Source organism: Patagioenas fasciata, chromosome Z, assembly GCF_037038585.1.
Source record: "Patagioenas fasciata isolate bPatFas1 chromosome Z, bPatFas1.hap1, whole genome shotgun sequence".
NCBI lineage: Eukaryota > Metazoa > Chordata > Aves > Columbiformes > Columbidae > Patagioenas > Patagioenas fasciata.
The window spans coordinates 11,432,598-11,450,378 of record NC_092560.1 but is presented as its reverse complement, the minus strand read 5'-3'; the positions used below and the strand labels follow the sequence as shown (position 1 = coordinate 11,450,378).

The window sequence follows — 17,781 nt, the reverse complement described above, 5'->3', positions numbered from 1 at the left end:
TTACTATGTTTAATAGGTATCCAGAGTCACAGTGAAGAAGTAGAAATATTTTTAACGTATTGAAATAATTGTTTTTACATTAAAAGACAATACTGAAACCATTTAAGAATTTCCATTGGCATTTCAGTTTCTTGTAATAAGAATGCAAAAGAAACCCCTAGAGCCGCCACTGAAGGAGTTATGTTTTAAATTGAATACTTTTACATCAAAGATATTTGACCAGATCTGCTTTTAGGAAATTAATCTGCTGTTGGTCTAACAGTGTGTTTCTTCCTTTCTCCTATACTTAATTTGCCTATATAATTCCTGTTTCAGTACATGTTTATTTATGGCCCTGTCTTGCTTTGGTTGAAGTCAATGCCAATACTGCTCTTAGTGTTGGTGTGGGTAGGCCTTTCCTGTAGTGTTTTGAAGAGCCTAGTGTGTTGAACTCACGAAACTCTTGTCCTGGAAACAACAAACTGCTTTATTAAACTGCTCCTTTTTGTGTTTCTGTTCCTTAAACATGGTGCGGTGCTAGCAGGGTTTGTGGAGTGCAGATCTTCAACATCAAATTCCTTTTGGCTCCTATTTGCCATTTTTCTGCAAAATTATCTCTTCAGGTTGCATTCTCATATCTGCTTTTTTCTGTGATATATATACATTTTTCTTTCACACTAACAAATGCAATTGTGTTTCAATAACTATGTTTTTTGCTTTGCTTGTATGAAAAGTATTCCTTCAGGAATTGCCTCAGTACATGCCTGTCCACAGCTAGCTGGCTTATAAATACAGAATAACAAACAGTTCAGCCAGAAGTCTCTTGTACTAGACAGGATGAACATCACTTATTCAATGATTTGTTCTAGTGTTGCATGCAGACGGGGAAGGAATATTTTTTTACATTCTTTTCCTACATGGTCCTTAAACAGTACCTAATCAACTGTTTTAAATCCATAGGTAAAATCTCTGGCTACATCCTGTCCAGAAGAACTCCAAAAAGGAAATGTACTAGCCTGGCCAGATTTCCTGCCAGGAGTTGTTGGAAGAGTGAAGATAGATTACAAGAGTATATTTTGTGCTGGTTAGAACTTTATTTCCTAGAACCCTTTTGTTCTGAACAATATTCTAAGACACTTTTATAAGGTCAAATATGCTAGCTTGCAGCCTTTGCCCTACTAACCTTGAGTAAATTATTTTGATAATTTGACGGTTAGAACATTCAGTCCTTCATTCCTCGAATTCCAGGGTTTTGTAACAAGAGTTCACTGGAATCTCTGACAGAGATTTATTGCTTCCTGAATTGAGATGGGGAAAGAGTGAAGATGGTGTTGGGTCAGAAAGAAGTTTTTCCTGTCTTGTGTTCTAAAAATAATTTCATAGTGTTAAAATACCTACTGCCTCCTCACCTCTTTCCTACAGATGCCTTTTCTGATTTTATATGTTGATGGTTCTCAAAACCCTTTGAGCCCGAGCAGGATGTAGCATACTAAACACTTGCTAAAGCTTTCTCCTGGATAAATTTATGCAGGATCAAACAGTCAGATAACAAAGTTATTCGTTTCAGCATTTAGCTGTATCTCTTACTGTATGCATATATTTTGTCCACAGACTGCCCATCTTTGCAAGGATCCGTACCACATCTGCGGGCCTCTTCTGCTGATTTAAAGCCAGGGTCAAAAGTGAGCCTTTCCTGTGACCCAGGCTTCCAGATAGTGGGAAACTCTGTTCAACACTGCCTTAACCTGGGACAGTGGACACGGCCTTTTCCCCGCTGTGAAAGTGAGTTGTCTCAGTGGGCTGGCAGGATTAGGAAACCCTAGCTTTTATTTGGACCCTATCACTATTCATGACCTGTTTTTCCCTACAGTTGTGAGGCACTTAAATCCGTCCATGTTACAGCATATACATACAAGCTTAAAACTAAACTGAGGTTTTGCTAAGCAGAAACTACACTATGATTGGATTTTGCCACCTTTTTTAGTCAGTTTCTAATGTGCATGGCAGAAATGACTCTATTTGGACGAGCAATCTGATACTCCATACTCTCCTCCTCAGTAGCATTGAAAGTGTGGAAGATGCACAGGAAATGCTGGACTATGTCTGTGACTTTTTACATGTCACTGAGAACATCTGGTTTGAAGTTAAAAGCCTCAGCATTAGTACATTATGCAGGTTTGGTTTTGTTTTTTTTTTTTTAAGGCAGCAGGTATTTCTGTCAGGACTTAGAAGTGCTGCAAGACTTACAGGATTTATTCTAAGAAAGTGAGCTTTATGCATTCAGATTTCCAAGGTTCTTTTATTCCTGCTTTCCTGTTCCTGCCTTCTTCTTTCCTTTGGTTCTCCTCTGCTGTGATTTCACATGTGACTAGAGTTACATGTGTTGGAGCTGACTATGTATTTCATTTCAGCAGAATAGTAAATAGCTCCAGGAGTAGGTATTGCATGATCCCAAAATTGATCAGTAGCGTGGGGGAAAATCATCAAATTTGTTAAGAATACCTTAAAAACAGTTTGATCTAGATTTGATGTGATTTTTGAGTCTTCCTCTTTATTCAGTTGTTCATAGCACAAATCCAGGATCTATGTCCTCTTCTGCCTAAAGAATAGCATGCTTGTGAGGATTTACCCAAAAGCAAGTCTTGCTGGGCAGAGCATAAGTTCACTGGCAGAGACAGCTTTGTTCTTTCTTGATGTCTTATCAGTGACAAGCCAGAAGAATCCTGTTAGCATTGTCATCTGATTTCTCTCTGTTGGGCCAGGCAGTTTTACCTGTTGAGCACTGAGCTCAGACAGAAGAGTTGACCTGCCACCAACATACTGAGTGAATGAATGCCAGAATTACCCACTGGCCTTGCTCAGCCTGTTCCACAAGTACCTGGTGGATGAAAGCAGATTGAAGATAGCTATTTCATGCCTTAATAACTACAAGATTGTTAGTGGAAGGTGTGGTACAGAAAGATTCTTCTGCTGACTCAATCAGGCTCATTTATAATCACTGCCTTCACCCACCAGGATCCTTTTCCTCTTCCAACTACCAAAGACCCCCAAAACCACAGTTCCACATTGCCTGGCAGCCTGTCTTTGTTACAGGCTCTTCAGTTCTGTCCCCTACAAGTACCTGACTTCTATTACCACAGGCTCTAAATGCTTCACACTGTCTTACCGTGTGATCCTTGCACGTGGCTGGGAAGCAAGGAATTGCTACAATCCATGTAGTTAGAAAGACGAGCTGTGTAGCTGTTGAAATAAGTTTGTGTCCTGCTGATTGAAATGAAGATGCCCAGAAGGAGCTCTGCGAGAATCAATAGCAACCTCCAGCAGGCAGATAGATACCTTCTGCTGGGATCAGAACAGCTTATTTACTTTATTCAAAGTGATGTCTAAGGTCTGTGAGGTCAGTTCCAACCTCTCCATCGTTCATGCCCTCCAATGGTCTCAGACCAGTACTGTGACCTCTTAGCAGTAATTTGTTAGCTAGTTTTACAATGTTCAAACACAGTAATATGGACTTTGTTTTTCAGTGAAGGGAAATAACAGGAACCTCCATGGAGGCAAAGTTACTTTTCTTTTTTTTTTTTTTCCCTTGAAAATCACCAAGGATCGTGGATTTATTAGGGGAAGTATCCTGTGACTGAAAAGCGTCTGCTCAGATCTTCGTCACAGAGGTCTCCAGGAACTGCAGAGTCCTGTTCAATCTCTGGTTGACAAGTGCCCACAAAACAAGATGCTCCTCCAGACCTGGAATCAATTAGTTGCCTCAGAAAAGGTCTGGGCCCTCTTGCGGACAGGATTCCACAGTTGCAGAGAAAAAGTCTCTGATGACAGCTCTCGTAGAATCTCTGAAGTTGATCTGTGTCTGCTATGCTCATGTCTGTGCCCTCTCTTCATTCATGTTGCAGGAATCAGCTGTGGAGTGCCTCCACCGTTAGAAAATGGATTTTATTCAGCTGAGGACTTTTTCGCTGGCAGTACCGTTACCTATCACTGCAACAATGGCTACTATTTGCTGGGTGACTCCAGGATGTTGTGTCTGGACAATGGGAGCTGGAACAGCATTTCACCATCTTGTCTTGGTGAGATGTGCCATACATGTGGCTGCATGGTCTGGTGACCTTACACTTCTCCTGTGCCCTTGGTTTTGGGTGGAATTTCATTCTGAAATTGTTAAGGCTGACCAGAGTCTCAGAAATCACATTTGAAAATATTCATCTTTCCAAAATGCCATGTTCAACATTTTACGAAACTGAAACTACATTCTGGCACCTTTCTCTGTCAGCCCTCTAGTATGCCCCACAGTTAATAAGTCTGCATTGCCTCTTTCAATCCAGGCTTAGTTAGCCTTGGAGACCTTTCATTCTCCGCTTCCAACCTGTGCATTTCCCTGTGCTTCAGTACGCTGTCAGTGTCCCATACTCTCTGACCGGTTTCTTTTAGATGTTCCTTGTGTGGAATTTGCAATGCTTAATATTCCAGTTTGAACCCGTTACCCTTTGTCCTGTCATTGGTTGTCACCGAGAAGAGCCTGGCTCCATCCTCGTGACCTTTATATATTTGTAAATATTAATACATAAATATTAAATATTAAATGTAAATTTAATGTAAATATTAATGTAAATAGTAAGTGTAAATATTAATATATTAAATATTAATACAGACCCCTCAGTCTCCTCTTCTCCAAGCTAAAGAGCCCCAGCTCCCTCAGCCTTTCCTCATAAGGGAGATGCTCCACTCCCTTAATCATCTTTGTTGCCCTGCACTGGACTCTCTCCAGCAGTTTCCTGTCCTTCTGGAACTGAGGGGCCCAGAACTGGACACAATATTCCAGATGTGGTCTCACCAGGGCAGAGTAGAGGGGGAGGAGAACCTGTCTCGACCTACTAACCACTCCTTTCTAATACACCCCAGGTACCATTGGCCTTCCTGGCCACAAGGGCATGGTGCTGGCTCATGCTCATCCTGCTGTCCACCAGGACCCCCAGGTCCCTTTCCCCTACACTGCCCTCTAACAGGTCATTCCCCAACTTATAAAGGAACCTGGGGCTGTTCCTACCCAGATGTAAGACTCTACACTTGCCCTTGTTATATTTCACTAAATTTTTCCCCACCCAACTCTCCAGCCTGTCCAGGTCTCTGGATGGCAGCACAGCCTTCTGGTGTGTCAGCCACTCCTCCCAGCTTGGTGTCATCAGTAAACTTGCTGACAGTGCACTCTACTCCCTCATCCAAGCTGTTGATGAATATATTGAATAATACCGGCCCCAGTACTGACTCTTGAAGCACCCTACTAGATACAGGCCTCCAACTGGACTCTGCCCCACTGACCACAACTCTCTGGCTTCTTTCCTTCAGCCAGTTCGCAGTCCACCTCACTACTCAATTATCCGGACCACACTCCCTCAGTTTAGCTGTAAGGATGCCGTGGGAGACTGTGTCAAATGCTTTACCGAAGTCAAGGCAGACCACATCCACCACTCTGCCATCATCTATCCACCTCGTTATGTCTTCATAAAAGGCGATGAGGTTGGTCAAGCACGATTTCCCCTTGGTGAAGCCATGTTGACTGCCCCTAATGACCCTCTCATCCTTGATATGCCTTGAGGTGGCACCAAGGATAAGTTGTTCCATCACTTTCCCAGGGATGGAGGTGAGGCTGACGAGTCTGTAGTTACCCAGGTCCTCCTTCTTGCCCTGTTTGAAGACTGGAGTGACATTTGCTTTCCTCCAGTCCTCAGGCACCTCTCCCATTTCCCACGACTTGGCAAAGATGACAGAGAGTGGTCCAGCAATGACCTCAGCCAGCTCCCTCAGCACCCATGGGTGCATCCTGTCCAGACCCATGAATTTATGGATGTCCAGATTGCCTAACTGCTCCCTAACCCAGTCATCATCAAGCAAGGCAAACTTGTCCTGACTTCCTCTGGGGCCTCAGCGGTACAGGGCTCCCCAGGACAGCCTCTGGCAGACTAGACAGAGACAAAGAAGGCGTTCAGTAACTCTGCCTTCTCTGTATCTCCTGCCACCAGGGCACCCACCTCATTCATCACTGGGCCTGCATTGCCTCTGATGTTAGTTTTATCTGCCACGTATTTGCAAAAGCTCTTTCTGTTGTCCTTGACCCGTCTCACCAAGTTTAATTCTAAGGAGGCCTTAGCTTTCCTACTTGCCTCCCTACACCCTTTAGCAACAGCCTTATATTCTCTCCAAGTGGCCAGCCCCTCCTTCCATGATCTATAAGCTCTCCTCTTCCACTTGTGCATACCCAGCAGTTCCCTGTTTAACCACGCAGGTCTCCTGACTCCCTTCCTTGACTTCCTACATGTTGGGATGCTCTGACCTTGCGCCTGGTAGAAGCAGGCCCTGGACACTAACCAACTGTCTTGGGCCCCTTTACCTTCACGCAGCCTTGCCCATGGGATTTCCCCTAGCAATTGCTTGAAAAGGCCAAAGTTTGCCCTGCTGAAGTCCAGGGTTGCAATTCTGCTTGCTACTCTGTTCCTGCCACATGAGATCCTGAACTCCACCATTTCATGGTCACTGCAACCAAGGGAGCCCACAACCTTTACCGCTTCAACCAGACCCTCCTTGTTAGTGAGGATGAGGTCCAGCAGTGCACCTCTCCTGGTCAGCTCCTCCACCCTTTGCATCAGAAAGTTATCGTCAAGGCACTGGAGGAACCTCCTAGACTCTGTCTGGCTGAGCAGTCCTTCCAGCAAACATCAGGGAAGTTAAAATCCCCCACAACAACCAGGGCCTGTGACTGTGAGGCTGCTCTCAGCTGTCTGTAGAAGACTTCATCAACTTCCTTACCTAAAACAGAGGCCACCTTCCTGTCCCCTTGTGTTGAGTCACCTTCTTTGTAACACCGGTGGTCAGTCACACACTGCATTATTCCCTGAGCTTCAGCTTTGCCACTCTCCTCTGAGCCTTCTTCCATTGTGGGGGTTTATTGGTCAGTCACACACACCTGTCAGCAAGCAGCTGCAGCATTGGAAGGGCTGAGAGTTCACTTGTGGACACAGTTCACACAGTTGTCATACCATAACTTGCTTTCTGATCAGCTGGGCGTGATGTACCAGATGCAGCTGCAGGAGCTGAAAGGTGAGACAGACCACCGTAGTACTGTATACAGAGGACTGGGGGTGACTGTTCTTGTAGGGCCATGTCTCCAACAGATCCCTGCTGGAATCCACTAACTAGTTGTAGCTGTCATAGTCATGCCTAACATGGGAATTGCAGGGTAACAATCTGGCAAGATTTGTGTTCGATTTGACTCTTAATTTTATTTAGGTATAGCACATGATTTTTTGAGTCAAGATGAGCAAAACAAAAGCCAAAAGTCTTTTAGTTTTACCAAAATTTACTTTGCAATAGGATCCATCTGGTTTCATCCTGTATACTGGGACTCCTTCAAAACCTCCAGGTCACCCAGTTCCTCTCTTTGCTTTTTTCGTTTGCACTTTATACCAAGACTTAAATATGAGCAAGCTCAGAGCAGGTGCTGCAAGGCTGTCCACACAGTTGTATGTCTGTGCAGCAGGAAGCATGATGTTGAGAAGGAGAAGCCCTGAGCTCCACCTTCCAGGTTGCCTTGTCTCTCATAAAGCAGAGTAGACTAAGGAGAAAACAAGAGTGGCTTTGGCACACTAATCCACCCTTTACCTTTCTGATTCATGCTCCAGGCAGGTGCTAACAAAGCGTGGTACACCTGTGCCCTGGGCCATTCCTTTTGCTCTGTTGTGGATCTGATTCATACTGTCCTTCCACTCTTCCTTGCCTTACCAGACATTACAGGAGAAGCAGTGATTCCAGTTCTGCTGTGGTAACACTTTGCATTCTCCTGATGCTTGTGTAATTGACAACTGTTTTGATTTTAATGTACAGTATTCACCCTACACCTCAGAAAGAAACTCCTTTTATTTTCAGAACTTTGTTGGGTTCTTTTCATGCTAGCCAGGCTCATTCAGCAATAAACAATACAGAAATTCAGTACATTTTGTTGTTTTTTAACTATATTGGGTTTTTGCCTGGAAATGGGCAAAGAACTCCAGCCCCTAGTTCAACAGCTGTCCTGTAGCAGGGCTATTAAATGAAGAACTGTTCTATCTCTGACATTCTGGTTTATATAAAGAATAATCCCTGATGCCAGCATTTTTCATTTAGATACTTAGAAAATGACCCTTTGCAATTTATGACTCATTTTTTACATACCAAGAACACTTCTGTACCACCAGGATTTGAAAGCTGATAGGAAGTATTCTAGAGTGAGAGAATTTTTTGCTGTCCAGTACCAAACCACATGAAACATAAATCATCAATTGGCACTTCTAGACGTTACTAAACGTTAGTTAGTTAGTTAGTTAGTTAGTTAGTTAGTTAGTTAGTTAGTTAGTTAGTTAGTTAGTTAGTTAGTTAATTATAATAACTAATATGTTTTTAACTGATTTTAATTTTTCTGGTAACTGCAGGCACTTTTCATTCCTAGTCTAATGTAATTCTCTTCAGCAGAGGTGGGGCTCTAATCATATTTTATGTTCAGAGTGTTTCCCCTCTTGGCTGAGTTTTCTTCTCTTGTAGGTGGGAAGTTCAAGATAAAGGATTTCCCAAGCAAGTGTTTAATGCCAAAGTACTACTTTGTAGTGTCTGTCCATACTAGTAGTAACAGCAAATGAGTTACAATGTCTGTTCTTTTGCCACTTGGAAGCTAGATACTTTTTGTGGAAGTGTTGGCTGAAGGTTGATAGGATTTGTCTCTGGTTTTCTCAAGTTTCACTATATTATGTAGTAAATTACAAAGCATAAATGTTAAATATAAAATATTATTACTAGTGCATCAAAAAATGTATTGAAGAGTGATTTTTAATTATACAATTCAAGTGATTCTTGACAGTTAGTGGGACAGAAATTTTAAACAGATGCTTATTACAAATGCCACTCTAGAGACATTTTTTTGTGTTTCTTTTTTGTAGATGTTGATGAATGTGCTGTTGGATCAGACTGCGATGAGCATGCATCTTGTCTTAACACAAACGGATCCTATGTTTGCACTTGCATCCCTCCTTACACAGGAGATGGTAAAAAATGTACAGGTATGGGAAAGAAAAACATCAGGGTAGCCTTTCCAAGGTTCTCTGTAGCCCAGTATCCTGCCTTCTGCTGTGGAAGACAGTTGCCGGTAATTGAAGTCAACGCAGGGACAGGGCAGGCGTGCTCTTATCTCCAGGTCACTTTGACCTGAATGGGGCTGTGATGAAATGACTTGTTCTGTTTCCTGCAAACGCACCTCTCCCTGTGGAGACAGCTGTCATTGGGATTCTGCTTCAAGACCTACACACATGGACAGTCCTCTTGCACATGGAGCACATGTGCTGAAGTCCTGGGAAGGGTGCATGACACAGTCCACCACTTCTCAGAGCAGAGCTGTGCAGTGAAGAAATATTTAAATACAGGTATCTGAGTAGGGCTTGAGCTGCATGTGGAAATACAAAGCAAGGTAACTTTGCATGAAGATGACTAGACTGTGACACAGGTTGGGATAAAAGGTAGCTAAGCTGATTTCATGTTCAGAGCTGGACATGCTGCAATGGGCTTTCCATCACCAAGTAAAAAATGAGAGATCTATTTGCTTCTGACAATGAATGCAAACTCAGTTACAGAGAGCTCTTTCATCTCAAGATTAGTTTACTTGCATGACTCTTCAGTGCCTGTCACATATAGTACACAGAAAAGCTGATAAAGCTGTAAACTGCTTATGAGCATTTGCCACATGCTCTGCCTTCCTACTTTGAGAAAATTCCCAAGGATATCTCCTGCAATTTGTTTATAAAACTTGGTACTTAGTTATGTTATTGATAATTTCTCTCTTCCTCCTCAGAACCAGTGACATGCCGTAATCCAGGAAGTCCAGAACATGGTCATTTATATGGGAACACTTACAGTGTTGGCAGTGAGGTGACATTTTCCTGTGAAGAAGGGTTTCAGCTGACAGGAATGGCTACACTTACATGCTTGGAGTCTGGAGAGTGGAGCCACCCCATACCGTATTGTGAAGGTGTAGTTCATGGGGAGGATGTGTATTGTGATATGTGTTGTTAGAGAGAAGGAAGGGGGACGGTCATATTGTAGAGCCTTTAGAGACAACAGCAGCTAACAAAACTAGCAGACCTGGATCTCAGTGTTGAAGTCTATTGTCTCATGAGACTTAGCCACCAGTTGAAGTTTTTCCAACAGTTGTCATAGTCATAGTGGTACTGGCTTACACAGATTCTCTGAAGTGTCACAGTCATATACTCATTTAAACGCAAGCGTTAAAAGTGTGATTCGACTCCGCCTAGCCTCCTGTTTTCAAGGAACTTGTGGGAACTTGATGTCTTAAAGATCCATTAACTGCATTTCAGTGGATAAGCAGCAACCAGAGAGGACAGGCTGCTGCACATACAAATATGTGGTATAATTGTAGAAATAGTTTATTTAGAAAACCAGAACTAATTAGTTGAATCAAAAGGGTAAAATGAAAGCGTAACAAAGACAACGCCAAAAACCAATTACTTTTTCCATAGGGAGCGGTGGATATGGAGTCCTCTTGACAGTCAAGCACGTGGTGTGTAGAACAGTTCCAGCTATTTATTTCCAGTTAGTCCAGTTTCTCAGTAAGGTGAAGTCAGATAAAAAGCCCTAAATGTCAAGAAGCCAGTGTTAGCTAGGGCTTTACTCCTGTTCAAACCTATTTAGAGAAAGCAAAGCAAGTCATGATTTTCCATTCTTTATTATTTGTGTTGTATCAACCTCTCTTGTGATCCTGTCTTTTTGAAGCTGTATCCTGTGGTGGTCCAGTTATTCCAGAGAACAGTGCCATTTTGGGCTCAAATTTTACATACCAAAACAAGGTGGTGTACAGGTAGGAATTCAGTATGTTCAAAGTGCTATATTAATAATTGATTGAGAACCTGGCAACAAATGAGAGTATGGCTGAGTTGAGAAAGTGGTTGAAATGAAAGGAGCAAGATGGCATTACAGTAATGGAAAGACATTTGTTTATAGCTGTGGCTATTCAATAGAAGAGCTGAATGTTTATCCCATTACTGCCTCTCTATGCCCTGCAAAGAAAGACATTGTATGCAGGTACGGATGAAGAGAGAAAAGGGATGACTGATTATGTTGTGCATAAAAGGCTCTGTGTTTGATAGCACTTCTTTTCTTCTAACTTAGATGCAATGATGGATACAACTTAGTGGGTGAAAAGGAAATTCTGTGCCTTGCTAGTGGCATTTGGAATCATCCTCCTCCCTCGTGTGAAATTGTGACGTGTCCTAGCCCACAGGATATCAGCAATGGAAAATACACACTCACTGGCACAACCTACCTTTCCTCTGTATCATACACCTGTAACAATGGATACAGGTAAATGCAAGAACATTCCTGAGTCAATTGCAAGTGGCATGCTTGCTAGAATTTGTAACTTATCTCTGAAAGAGACAAAGCTGAGGTCATTGCTCAGAAAGATAAAATAGTAAAATAGAAGTTCTAAAGAATTCTTTATATCTTGAAGATATTTTATGTATTTCATCCTAAAGATGAAGGTTGTTCAGGATTTTATATATATATGCATATATATATATGCAGTGCTTTCATTTTACCATCAAGGTAAACAACATATTTTGAATATTCAGAAAAATAGTTGTCATTATTTTTGAAAGTTCTCATTTGTCTTTAAAGATTATCATAACTTTACAGCTTCAGTGCATACCCAATATTATTTTTGCTATTGTTTTACAATAGCTTTGGTGCAGAGGCTTTACAATGGCTTTCCCTGCAGAGGGATCTGGACAAATTGGAGAACTGGGCAATCACCAACTTTATTAAGTTTAACCATGGCAAATGCCAGATTTGCACCTGGGACACAGCAACCCTGGCTGTACATACAGACTGGAGGACAAGATGCTGGAGAGCAGCTCTGCGGAGAGGGATCTGGGGGTTCTGGTCAATGGCAAGTTGAACATGAGCCAACAGTGTTCCTGGCAGCCAAGAGGGACCCGTGTCCTGGGTGCATCCAGCACAGCATCACCAGCCAGGCAGGGAGGGGATTGTCCCGCTCTGCTCTGCACTGGTGCAGCCTCACCTGGAGCATTCACTGTGTGCAGGGCTGGGCAGCACAGGATAAAAAGGGTATAAAGCTGCTGGAGAGTGTCCAGAAGAGGGCAGTGAAGTTGGTGGAGGTCTAGAGCAGAAGCCATATGAGGAGCAGCTGAAGTCACTTGGTTTATTTATCCTGAAGGAGACTGAGGGGAGACGTCATCATGGTCTGCAGCTTCCTCACAAGGTGACCAAATGACAGAACCCGAGGGAATGGCAGGAAGATGTGCCAGGGGAGGTTCAGGTTGGACATTAGGAAAAAGTTCTTCACCCAGAGGGTGCTGGACACTGGAACAGGCTCCCCAGGGAGGTGTCACAGCCCCAAGCCTGACAGTGTTCAAGAAGAGACTGAACAGCACCCTCAAACACATGGTGTGAACTGTGGGGTTGTCCTGTGCAGGGACAGGAGTTGGACTCAATGATCCTTGTAGGTCCCTTCCAACTCAGGACATTCTATGATTCTATTATATGATTCTATAGTGAAAGAACCTTCTAGAAGTTAAGAATTTGCTGCTTGAATTCTTCGTAGTAGTTATTTATTCTAGGCTTTTATTCTGTTTTATGTTTGTAAGCAGTTATATTGGAAACACATTTTTAATATGCTGCAATTACAAAATAATACAGTAATTCTGTATTCAAGGATGTGGCTTTAAGTGCAAGATTCTGCCTCTCCTGATACCTGCTCATACCTCTAGCAGGTTTACTCTGTGGTAAAGCATGTCTCAATATGGATCTGAATTCTTTCTGTATTTTTGTGCTGCAAGCATTCCCTTGTCCAGATGCAGGCAAGTAGGTGAGGTGTGCTCATTTGGTGAATGTTCTAATCATGTTAATACAAAAGGATACCTCAGCTGCAGTCCAGTGTAATGTTAAGTCACAGATCCACAGTGTGGGCTTCTCTGTACCCCACTAAACCAGGCAGTGTTTTTACCAGTGTCAGTGAATTGTTTTGCCATGGACTTAGGACATATAGGCAGCAAATACCACATCATTTGTGACACTTTCCCTTTACTTGCATAGCCTGGTAAGAGAGTCACCACTCCAGGGCAAGCTCTCCCAAACAGTGTCCTTCTTATGCATTATTTCTGGACCCAGCTGTGGACCTTGCCCCTTTCTTCAAGCACCTCTTAATGTGCTTTTTGTGTTAAATGTATTCGCACATGTAGGCAGAGCCCCTTGCCCTGACACGCGCCTGTGCCATATCTGTAAGGAATCTAGAGGTCAGTATTTTTCTCTTCCATTAACCCTGAGCTCATTTCAGTCAATAAACATGAGGGTCTAATACTATCTGGGACTCAGTCACAGGAAATCAGACACAGCTGTTTAGGGCTCTCAGATATGACATGGCACCTACTGGGAATCCATAGCCAGCTGACACAGGAGCTGGAGGCCAGCAGATTCACTCAGGGCATCTCAGGGTTGTGTTGAATACCTCTGTTAGACAACGTAGTAAAACCTTTTGTGCCATTGCATTGCTGTTTCCTCAGCTAAGGAAACCAAAAAATACCATTAAATGTATGTGGCTCATAGCTCTGGCAAAATTATTTACTTCATGAAGGAACTGAATGCCTTTTTGTAAACAAACCTGAACTGGATCATTTCCTTCAGTTTTCTGAGTGAAGATAGTGTCTAAGTCCTTCGGTAAATCACATCTCAGACAGAGGCCTAGTTGCAAGTCTCAAGATTGGCATGTTGTTGATGGCATACAAGTAAATCTTTAAGCTTAAATAAATATTTAAGTACTCTGTGACTTTCTTTTGTGGCTCAAAGATGGGTAAAGCTACAGCAGAAGTTATGTGCGTGTTTGCACAGTGCACTGAGGCCCTACATGAATTCTACCAGCTCTCTCTTCAAAATAATCTGAAGACAAGCGTTTTTGACAGCATGAACAGTGCTTTTTCATGAACAGAGCATGAGATTCTGGCCACTACTGAAGTCAGTGAGAGATTCCCTCTGGTTTCACTGGGGCCAGGAAGTCAGTGAGAACCAAAGCACCTCTTTCCCTCTCTGTTCCTCAGCTGAACTGAAATGGCAGCCTTAATTATGATCTTTGTGTCTCAGCCTTCAGGGACCTTCTATACTTGTCTGTGCATCTTCAGGGAACTGGAACAGCACGCCTCCAGCTTGCAACGTTGTCTCTTGTGGATCCCCTCCTGCCATCAAAGATGCGGTCATCAATGGAAATAACTTCACTTTTGGAAGCATGGTCTCTTACACATGTAAGGAAGGGTATGTAGATTAGCACTACTGCACTAACAGGATGAGTAAAACTGATACTGCTTCACAAGTCCTTCATAACTGCACACTGATTCATTTTTACTGCTTCTCTCTTCAGTCTCTGGAAATGTGATAGAGATTTTTTTGTGGGCTGTCGAGTTAATAGGGTACACATATTCATTCATTAAAGTAGTTTCACAGCAGCTGAATACACTCTAGAAGAGGAGTATGGAGAAGTGTCATGGGGCATATTAGACCAATTCAGTAGGAAGCCCTCTCCCTTGGAGTTACTACAGAACTACTACTTCTATGGTAAACTCAAGGCCCTGATTACAAAGAATTCCCTGTGTCACTTCAGGCTATAAGAAAGCGGTTTGGTGTGTTTTGAGAACTGTTTGCTCTGGCGTTCTAAATTCTGCCTCCTTGAAACTCTAACTCCTCATTTATTGAGGTGCATTATTTTTCTTTGTTTTCTGTCTACTCACGGCAGTGACCTTTTCAGACTGTACTTCACTGAAGATGAGGCTCCATTTTGATGATGTTGAGCATGAATGTAATGCTGGACTCTGATCCTGCAAGACCTTTGCACATGCTTATCTTTACAGCCTGTGAGCACTCCCATTGAATTTCTTGAAACTGTTCTGTCCAAAAGGCAGAGCAGGTTTGCAGAACTTTTGCCACATCAGGCCCTAACAGACTGGAGGACTTTCTGCTTCTTCTTGATGTAAAAAAGTATATTTATAAGCCAGCATTTTTCTAATAAACTGGCTTCTCAATATTATTTGAAACATAATTGAAGCAAAGCATCTTTATTCTGTTTTCTTCCTGTATTATTATTTTAAAAGCTGCTTCTCTTTCCTATGCAAGCATCTGAAATGAAATAGGATCACAACATTTAAACAGGGTCACAGCTGTCTGTGACAATGAATAGAGTGTATTATATTAAACACCAGCTCATAATAGTCTCTTTTTCTGGAGTCCAGTCATGAGGCTTTGAAAACAAATCCTGTAAACAAGACAAAGCACTTTTACAGATGTTGCCATCAAAATCTGAGCAACCAGTTTCCAGCCTGCAGCTGGAAAGAGTCACTGGGAACTTTGCAGTAGTTATTGTTTCTTTGCTTTCTGTGAGAACACAGCACAGAGATTTCAAAACTGAGGAAGAAGATAGTCACAGTTACTGTGATTGAACTGCGGCATCTTTAAGAAGCAGCATTTGAAGTGGGGTGATGAACAGCTTGGAGTAATGCCTGTCACTGCATCCCAGTGACTAGAGAATCCCAGTTTAGAGAAATACAGCTACACTAACAGTAATCATCTGGTAGAGTTTCATTGTAAATTTATTTATTTATTTATTTATTTATTTATTTATTTATTTATTGGCTTTTGTAACAATTTGTTCTGTGTTTTTTTAGGAAGAACTTGTTACAAAATTTCCACTTGCATTGTTGGCAAGAGCATCTTTGTGTTAACTCACTAAGGAGTTTCTCATTGCTTACAGGTGTGAAAATATATTGATAGGGCTGATACAGGAACCCAAAAAGCCTTTATGGGCTTTTCATCTCTTTCTACTCTATTCAGTTCTGCTAAAGGGGAAGAATTTCTTGATGGGAACATTTCTTTGAGGATTGTATAAACTGTTGTGGTGTAACACTAAGTTTGTTGTAGTAGTTTAAACCAAATTTGAAGTTCAGGAGTGGTAATCAATTGGACAGACAAGAGAGAAACAATGTGCACAAGGTGTGCTAGAGTATTGCTCATTGTGGTACCTCACCCATGGACATGTAGGCTCTAAGATTTTCCTTCTGAGATTGATCATAGCTTTGGTAAAGGATCCTGTTCTTCTGGGGTACTAGCAAGCAAGCCTGTACTGCAGGGGCTTCAGGAAATTGTAGATAGTGTTTGACAATGCTTGTCTTTTTTGCTTCCTATGTTGTTTCCTTATCCACAGTTACACGTTAGTTGGCCCTGCAACCATAGAGTGCTTAGCCAGCGGCGAGTGGAATGTGAGCCACCGGCAGTGTCTGGCAGTATCCTGCGATGAGCCACCCCATGTGGAAAATGCATCACCAGAGAGTGGCCACCGCCTCTTTGGCGATATAGCTTATTACTTCTGCTCAGATGGCTACAGCCTGGCTGATAACTCTCAGCTGCTTTGCAATGCAGAAGGGAAGTGGGTGCCTCCGGAGGGCAGGGAGATGCCCCACTGCATAGCTGATTTTTGTGAAAAACCATCCGCCGTCTCATACAGCATCCTGGAGTCCATTAGTAAAGCCAGGTTTGCAGCTGGCTCCATTGTGAGCTTCAAGTGCATGGAAGGCTTTGTTCTGAACACTTCAGCCAAGATCGAGTGCCTTCGAGGGGGCCAGTGGAATCCTTCTCCTTTGAGCATCCAGTGCATCCCCGTTCGCTGCGGAGAGCCTCCCCACATTAGCAATGGCTATGCCAGTGGGGTCAACTACAGCTTCGGAGCAGTGGTGGCTTACAGCTGCAACAAGGGCTTCTACATCAAGGGAGAGAAGAAGCGGACCTGCGAGGCCACTGGCAACTGGAGTGGCAGTTTGCCCACATGCCACCCAGTGTCCTGTGGAGAACCACCGCAGCTTGAGAATGGCTTTATTAAGGTACAGAATAAGTTTTCTCATTTGCTTGGTGCCATAGCAAACTGAATATGTCTTCGCAATTGCTGCTGCAGGGGTTTTCTTTCTTCTGTTTTGCTCTTCTGTTAAAATTAAGGAAGCATGTCACTGGGTGGAATACTCAAAGGGAAAAACAGGTGGATTTGCAGCAGAACCATGTCTGGAAAACATGAATACTTCCATGGTATTTAGTGTCTTAAAGTGGGTTTTCAGTTAGGAGATTCAAGATGCCATATGACAAACAATTGATTTCCTTAATGTCTTACTCTTCATTTGTTTGGTCCGTGGTTGGCTTTCCAGTGCCAGCTGGAGACATTTGAAGTACTACTGCCAGTTTACAAGCCTTGCTCTTTTCATTGCTATGGAAAAAGATCTGATTTTCTATAGATAAATCGTATTGGGATAATTTCTTTCCTTTCGTTGCAAGCACACTTCTTCACTGAAGTCAGAATTTCCCTTTCCGTATCAAATGACATGGCAACAATGCCTGAAGTTAAAAAACTCCTTGTGGCAGCTGAAACCAGTAACAACTCCATAACCTGTGTTGTGCTTCGATGCACAAGGGTAGAATGTGGTAAGGAAGATCAAAAACACTATCGTAAAGATTTAACTTTGAATTTTTAAAGCATGTTTCTTCTGAACACCACCCTCCTTCCATAAATCTAGCCAGGAGGGCATCTGCATTTGATAAAATTGGGGAGGAGCGGTTCATCCCGGTTCCTACATGGGCTTCCAGCAGTAATAACAACAATTTCTGTTTGGAGTCCTACACAGATATATCCTCTAATTAATGCATGTCACTCTGTATTGTCCT

General features: G+C 42.7%; 1 protein-coding gene across 2 annotated transcripts in view; it reads left to right on the top strand.

Annotated features, from left to right (window-relative positions):
- SVEP1 (sushi, von Willebrand factor type A, EGF and pentraxin domain containing 1) overlaps positions 1 to 17,781 on the top strand; it is a 133,048-nt gene that overhangs the window by 85,704 nt on the left and 29,563 nt on the right. For both annotated transcript variants that reach the window (XM_065860361.2, XM_071802615.1), the window contains exons 29-37: positions 940 to 1,063; positions 1,591 to 1,761; positions 3,882 to 4,055; positions 8,949 to 9,068; positions 9,854 to 10,030; positions 10,792 to 10,876; positions 11,188 to 11,379; positions 14,173 to 14,340; positions 16,280 to 16,952. In XM_065860361.2, coding sequence (XP_065716433.1) covers positions 940 to 1,063; positions 1,591 to 1,761; positions 3,882 to 4,055; positions 8,949 to 9,068; positions 9,854 to 10,030; positions 10,792 to 10,876; positions 11,188 to 11,379; positions 14,173 to 14,340; positions 16,280 to 16,952 — 1,884 coding nt within the window. The remainder of the gene's footprint in view (positions 1 to 939; positions 1,064 to 1,590; positions 1,762 to 3,881; positions 4,056 to 8,948; positions 9,069 to 9,853; positions 10,031 to 10,791; positions 10,877 to 11,187; positions 11,380 to 14,172; positions 14,341 to 16,279; positions 16,953 to 17,781) is intronic.